Source organism: Hipposideros armiger, unplaced genomic scaffold (assembly GCF_001890085.2).
Source record: "Hipposideros armiger isolate ML-2016 unplaced genomic scaffold, ASM189008v1 scaffold_79, whole genome shotgun sequence".
Classification (NCBI taxonomy): Eukaryota; Metazoa; Chordata; class Mammalia; order Chiroptera; family Hipposideridae; genus Hipposideros; species Hipposideros armiger.
The window spans coordinates 4,864,594-4,872,566 of record NW_017731429.1 but is presented as its reverse complement, the minus strand read 5'-3'; the positions used below and the strand labels follow the sequence as shown (position 1 = coordinate 4,872,566).

General features: G+C 38.0%; 1 protein-coding gene across 3 annotated transcripts in view; it reads right to left on the bottom strand.

The window, feature by feature from the left end:
- The window catches only part of PRCP (prolylcarboxypeptidase), a 78,508-nt gene that overhangs the window by 4,384 nt on the left and 66,151 nt on the right, over positions 1–7,973 (bottom strand). For all 3 annotated transcript variants that reach the window (XM_019643566.1, XM_019643565.1, XM_019643567.1), the window contains 2 exons: positions 5,864–6,028; positions 4,913–5,100 (listed from right to left, as the gene is read on the bottom strand). In XM_019643566.1, the coding sequence (XP_019499111.1) occupies positions 4,913–5,100; positions 5,864–6,028 (353 nt within the window). The remainder of the gene's footprint in view (positions 1–4,912; positions 5,101–5,863; positions 6,029–7,973) is intronic.

Here is a 7,973-nt window from a genome sequence, read left to right as displayed (position 1 = left end):
ACTCCTCTTCTCAGAACACTCAAGGTTTTCACACCTCATTCAGATTAAAAACCAAAGTCCTTACTAGGTTCTACAAGTCTCTATCTACATGATCTGGGCCCTCTGCTCTCTGGTTTCAACTCCTGCTACGCTCTCCTTCACTAAATTTACTCCTGCCACACTCACCTCCTTACTGTACCCAGAGGAGAAGATGCAGGGACATTTACCTCTCAAGGCCTTTGTTCCTGCTTACTCCTCTGTTTGGAGTGTTCTAACCCTACCCAAATCATAATTAGATAGCTCCTTCCTAGAGATCATTTTCCAAAAGTCACCCTTTAGTGAGGTCTTCCTTAGTCACTCTTAACTAAAATTTCAAGCCTCCCCCCACCACCTGACATTTCATAGCCCAGGTTTATTTTTTTCTCCATAACACTTATCTCCTAATGTAGTTATAGGTGCTGTCTGTTTATTATCTATCTTTCAAACTAGATCTTCCCAAGAGCAGGGACTTTTGTCTGTTTTGTTTCTTACTATAGCACATGGTAGGAGCCCTGTAAATATTTACTGAATGAATGAAAAGGGAATGTAAATGTCTATGTTGTCTTTGGCTTTATACCAGGTGCCCTACCTAAGAGAGATCTATAAATACATACATGTATGCAAGTTCTGGAACATGTAAATGACTTGAGGACTTTTTACATGAGAAAAAAGGGTTGATATAAAATGATTACTATAAATATATACAGACCGAACTTCAGCTGTGGCAAGAGTGGCAAGAACAATGAACTAAGTCAGCAGATCTAAGTTTTACACCCTTATTAGCCACTTGACATTGCATAAGTCACCTGACCTCTCTGACCCTCAATTCACACAATTATTACCACCCCCCAAAATTTCTTAAAGATAATGCCCCTCCCTCACAGAGATATTATAAGGTCCAAGTTAAATAATACATGTGGAATTAAGGTAAAACCTATAAAATACTACATGAATGTGCATTATTATAGTTATTATATTCTATGAGCATGAGAGATATGTTAATATTTCTGAGAGGTAAATTAATCATGAAAAGGGATGCGAACGCATTTCTGCTAAAAATTCAGTCAGAAAAACAAATGTAATCATCTTTTCTAACATACAAATTAAAACAGAAAATATGCATGTAGGTACATTATGTATGTGTTTGAAATGCAAGTTTAAATTCCCAACACAAATTCTCACCACACTTTTCTTTAAAAAAAAAAAAGTATTTATATTGCAACTTAATAACATCATTATTGAAAAAATAGTCACTCCAAAAGTGTACTTTTTGGGTTTTATTAAAAACAAAAAGGGACAACTCACAAATAGGATCCTTAGTTTTTAGCTACCAGATAAATTATTAAAGTAAACTACACATAGGGTTAGATTCTCTTATGTGAACAAATTGCCTTTATCATTATTCCAATTTGACAGGACCAACCCAGATAGGAAACTCCATTATTTGCAAAACAAAAAAGCCATCCTAACAGCCACATAATAAGCAAACTGCATTTGATTTAAAAGGTCATCTGAATCAACTTAGTGACTTAGCAACAGTGTTTGGAGTTGCTGAGAAACCTAAGATGCACATGGACTTGAATTTCTTGGTCCTAGACACTTGAAAGCTAAACCAGTCACTGGGAAATTTATGAAAACAAAACAAGACAAAACAAAACAAACATAATAATGGCTTTCATAAGAGAATGCAGATGCCTGGATAAAAACTGCAAGCATCACTTAATTGCTGGCAACAACTAATCTGCCTGAGAAATCATGTTAAATTAACCAGTTTCTCAGGAGTTCCCTTTTGAATTTATATTAAAATAACTGAAAATGACCATTGGTAAGATAATTTCTTACCAGTTGGGGTTGGGGAAAAAAATTAATCCTTTCAACAAAATCACTGTGAAATAAAAAAAATTGTTAATGGAACTATTAACAGCTACTATTTATTAAGTCCTCATTCATTCAACAAATGTTTACTAAGTGCCTATTATATACCAGGCACTGGTTGGGTACAGTGACTTCAGCAGTGAACAGACAAAATTTCTGTCCCCATAGCACTCACTTCCATAATAGTCTGTCTACTCCCTGAAGTATACCCTGGTAGGTAGCCATTATTTCTAACGTCTATAAATTGGCCATCTGCCTGAGGCCATGCAGCTAACTCAGTGAAGAAGCAAAACAGCACCCAGATCTCCCTGACTTCAAAGCCCAAGCTCTCAACTGGCAAATCTCCAATCCAATCATTACAGGTTGAACTTTCCAATCGGAAAAGCATTGATGCTTGGATTTGTGTGAGGCAACCTGAGAGAAGCATGAACATAAAGATATTTTCACATGGTTCCTTGGACATTTTCTTACTCATCAACCAGAAATATTTTCTAGCTGGGAGCCACTAAGTACGCAGAACAGACACACCTGAGGCGTCTCCTATACTTTGGGAATGTGCTTTCTTCAGAAAAGCAGGAGAATTTTGAATTTTTAAATAACTTAAAATTTTTTGCATCGGATTTTTCACACCTAGCAGCATATGGAAAACGATTTCTTTTTAAAAGTGGACTTGCCACTGCAGAAAGATAAGCCAGCATCTTCACACCGTCCTGCCTTTAAACTTTCACAAGCCTCTGAAGCTGTCCTGAGCTGTGTTTCATTCCTCATCCTTAAGAATACACTCATTTATCAGACATCCATTATGTGCCAGTCACTGTAGCAGGTGCTAAAGGCACAGAGATGATTAAGCCAGTCTCTGTCATGAAGAAGTTAACAATCTCATAGGGCAGACTGAAACACGGATAATCTCCACACAGAGTGTGAGTGATAGTCACAGGCCCTAGCGGAGCTAAGGGGCTAGGGAAACCTAACCTCCCCGGAAGAGTCAGGGAAGGTTTCTTGGAGGATGCCTGAGTTATAAAAAAAGGACAGAAAGAGGAAGGGAAAGGACATTCGGGGACAAATAAACAGTTCCCTGTGGCTTCAACACAAAGTGCAAGGTAGACAGTGTCCTTCCATTTATTCATTCAACAAATATTTTTTGAGCATATATAGTTGCCAGTTCTGGGCCAAGTGCTTCACTGGGTTAATTCTTTTAAGCATTGATGAGGTGAGTGGTATTATTATTCTCATTTCACAGAAGAGAAATCTGAGGATTAAAGAGCTTGAAAAATTGTATTTAAGTCAGCTCATTCTACCTTTACACAGCTTTGTTAGAAAGTCCTGTCTTACACAGAACTAAAAGTTTTTAACACTCAGCTATCATTTTCACCTATAGGCTTCAGTTCTATTCCGAAATTTTTCTCACAAAAATCTGTATCCCTCCCAGTGATGATGATAATGATGATGACTGTTATTTTGATGGACTGAGGAAAATAATATAAGAGGACAAATGGATAACTAAAATACTTATCTGTAATTGTTGAATCCAATAAAAAAGGACTATGTATTTGACCCAAACTCATGTTGAAACCTTCATATTAGGATTTAAAGACTCTACTGAACTGCAGCTTTATAAGGTCAAAGCAAGGAAGGATGAGCTTAAAGTGTCAGCCTGCTAGAGGAATCTATATAAATACTACACGGAGATGAGCTCCTACAGAAAAACAAGAAATTAGCAAAATACTTCTCCTCTGAGCAACAAAGATGAGCTTGGAGACCCAAAGTTTGCATTTGTCTTTTTTAGTCCTCTCAGTCCTTTCATGTTTCCCTGCTTTCAAACACCGTAGTTTGGCACAGTTTCCGGAAATACCCTAAATAGATTTATTTGTTCAACTGTCACATTTATACGCCTAAACTGAAGAGTGTACTTTTGAAGAATCCTATTGAGAACAAAGAACACAATTTAAGGAAATTAAACAAAAAGAATCTTAGTTTTCCAATAAAGTGTTTCACCTTTTATTTTGGATAGGTACCCTGCCGGGTGAGAAAATAGCATGAACCCAATAAAATAGATTGCAAAGTGGGCAGTGCTACCCGCCTAAGCCCAGAGGGTGACCCTCATTCAGAACAGCACGTCTCACTCCTAAAAGCTGTGGAGCACATCACGAAGGCCAAATTTGACTCTTGTGTAGAAGAGCTTGTAAAAGAATGACATTTACAATTTAAACAATAGCTCCAGGTTAAGAGGTATGTATGGGTATCTCTCTACTATTTCCAAATAGATTTGGAGAAAGTTTTTGATTCACTGGTTGCTGTTCTGAATAGCTGACAACCTATAAGCCCAAACATGGACATTTTAAGGTCACAATCAGATCCACACAGTCTACTCGATTAACTCCGATATGAACCAATACCAAATATGTCACTAAAGGAGCAGTGTAATGTAGAAGAACAAACACGAGCTTTGTAGTCATCAGGCAAGGCTGAAATCTGGCTTTATCACTTAGTAACGAAAACAAAGCTGGATAAACTTGGGCAAGTGACTGAACATGGTCACTTTCCTCCTCAGTGAAAAGAAACTACAACCACTACTTCACAGGGCTGTTGTGAGGATTCAATTTTAGGTAGTTTACTTAAAGTGCCTCATATAGTGAGTGCCTATAACAGAATGCACTGGGCACTTTAAAAGTGTTTGTTGATTAAATACTGAAATTTTTTTATTATCATTTAATAACAACAGTAACAATAGTAAGAGAAATTGAGAACAACAGATGATGCTTCATTTTGTGCAGGGGAGCTTCTTTTAAATATTTTAATTTTGTTGCTGTGTTGTTTTTAAGCCTTTAAAAAGCACATAGGTGAAGAATATAAAATCGTATCTCAGCAGCCTCTGTCTTTCAAGGAGTAGGAAAACGTGATGGATATCACTGTTGTATTCTATATTGTTTAACTGTCCAACATTTCCCTGGTTCTATTTTCTCAGCTATTCACAAATGTCTCCATCAATCAGTTTTTCTTTGAACCAGCAAAAACTTACCTGAAAACGATGTTCGTGTGGGAACTGATGTTTTTGCCTCCATACATAGCAGTGATCCAGGAAGGCCTCGGTCTCACGCCCCACTGTCTAAAACACTCATCAGAAAACACCTGCAAGTCCCACGAGTTAGGTTCAAACATGTCATTGATACCATTCGTACAGAAGGGCATGACCATTTCTGTGCAGGCCTGGAAAAGCAAACCAGAAAAACCCAGTGAAAACATGAAGCACAAAGAGGTTAAACCAATTGTTCAAGGTCATACAGCGAGTGAGCAGCAAAGCCAGGGTTTGAACTCAGGCAGTCTGGCTTCAGGGCCCCCGCTCTTTATCTCTCTGCTACCACCTCTCACTATTCCTGCAAAGGCTCAGCTGAAAAGTCACAGAAGTTAGGGCTAGATATTCCTTCTTTGTAAACTGCTTTCTTTCACATCTATTTTCATATTTAATCCTCAAAACAACTCTGGAGGGAAAGTATTATTATTATTATTACTATTCTCACTGTACAGATGAATAAACAGAGGCTCAGAAAGAGTCAAGTTAGACTCCCCTTCTGTTATGTGTTCATAAAATGCTTCCTTAATAGGACTTATCAATATCTATTGTAATATTAGTTTAGTTACCCTTTCTTTTTCAACAAGCTACATTTCATGGTAAAATCATGTCTTATTTATCTTTGTATCTTTGGAGTCTAGAAGGGTGCCAGACATACGCTCAGTACTCAGAATATATTTGGTGATGATTAAATACATGAATGAATGAATGAGTGAATGAATGAATGAATGAATGAATGAATGAATGAATGAATGAAGAAATGTATCCAAGGTCTCAGAGTGTAAGGTTACAGAGCACTGACTGGGATCCAGTTTAGGTGACAAAATCTTGTGAGCTCAGTTACAGCACAACCATATCAGTGAAAAGTAAGTTCCACTTGGGGAAATTACACCCACTTACCTGATAGCTCCAACCCAGGGATCCCAGACTTTTAGTTGATGTCTCTGAAATATTCAGACATCTTGCCTGGCCTGAATAATTGTAATATACATTCAGAGCTTGGAAAATATTCTGCAGCAACTGTGAATCAGATACATTGGGATTTTTCAAATACTGGCATACTACCTGTCATTTTAGAGAGATAAAAAGAAGACACAGAGTATAAATACAAAATTATAGTGTAATAAAACAAAGGCATGACTTTGATTTGATCATAAAAATCATAAGCATTTAACCGCACTGCTTGACAGTTTCTATCTTGAGTATAATCTCCTTCACAAATGAATAAACCTCTTAAATTACTTCCCAAGCTACAGAAATAAACCAAAGCCATTTGCATGGCATGCAAAGTCCTCCCCACCCACCACTGGAGAGCTTCACCTCCTGCAGCCTTTGCTCTCTCCTGGCAAAACCATGTCCAGACACCTGGCTCTTTCCTTCCTCTTTGCCTTGGCTCGCCCAGAAACGCCCTTTCCCAGCGTCCCACTCTACTAATGCCTGGCAAACACCAACTCCTCTTCCACAAAACTCAGCCCAAGTATCATCTCCCCTATGAGCCATCACTGCCTATGCCCTCAAGTCAGGAAAACTAAATCACTCCCTTCTGTTTGCCTCCACTATGCCCGGGGCCTGTTTCTATCAGAGTCGCTGTGATGCTGTACAGCACTCATTTGATTCTAGAATCTCTCCTTCACCACTTAGTAAGCTTATCTAGCAATTAAGTGTTTGCTGAATGAATGACTACATTTTTATAAAAATACAATATTTATAAATTTCTTATGGAAAAACTATACCAAGCTCCAATGCCTGTGGTGTGATAAGCAGGTCAGGCAACCCCGCAGCGCCTAAATACTCTTAGCACTAGGCTATAATCAGTACCTGAAATTCTAGTACTAAAAATCATGGGCAATACTCGAAATTGGGAGTGAAGGGAGGGAACTGACGAGACAAGGGCATGGGGAACTTTTGGGGGTGTGTAAATAATCTATATCTTCATAGAGGTCTGAGTCAGACAACAAACAGTATACTTACAATTTGTAAATTTTACTGCATGTAAATTGAACCTCAAAAAAATAATAAATATTGAACTCTAGTTAATGATGTTAAAACTGAAGTATTTAGGAAGTGTACTGATATCTGCAACTTACTTTGAAGTGCATTTAACAATAAGAAGGATAGAGAGAAAGATGGATAGATGAATATGTGATAAATCAAATATAGCAAAATACTATTTATAGAATTTAGGTGGTAGGTTTATGGGAGTTCACTGTTCAATTTCAACTTTTCTGTGTTTGAAATTTTTCACAATAAAATATTGGGGGAAAATCACAGGCAATGGAATCATAGCTGAATAACAACAACCACACTAATTACTGAGCTCTGGGTTTACAACCATCACATCTTTTAATCCTTAAATAATCCTATCAGACAGATATATAACCATCCACTATTTTACATGAAGAAACTGATTCTTAGGTTAAATCAGCTTATTCAGTCAAGGTCACCTGCTAGGAAATCTAGGACCTAGATTCAACCCCAGGTCTTTCTGGTGGTGAAGTATACACCTTACCCCATTATGCTAAAAGGCTCAGGTAGTACCCCCTTGTAAAACTGCAAATAGCCCAATGGCAAGGGAAATACATTAAGTTTCCATCCGCTATTAACACCTTCATCTGAATTCAGTGATCTGGTCTTTCTCATTTCATATGGGGGGATATATACAACAGGCAAGTTCTGACAAAAAGAGAGATAGATCCAGAGAAGGAACCAGAAAAGAAAAAGCCCAGTAACCCCACTTCAGAGAGAGATTCTGGGCATCAGGAGCAACAAGGCCTGGGGCCTAGCTGGGGATATGCTCCCAGTCAGGAAAGGAGGACACTGAGAAAGAAGGGAAGTGGCCACATGCAAACCCAGCCTCTCATCACAGTTCAGCCTAGGACCAGCTTCCTGCAACACTTTCCTGAAAAAAGGGGAAACTTGAAAAGACAAAGGAAATGATAGAAATCATAGAAAAAATTCAATGCCCCCCCCCAAATGTATTCGGCACAACAATATTTCTATGGAATGTTAA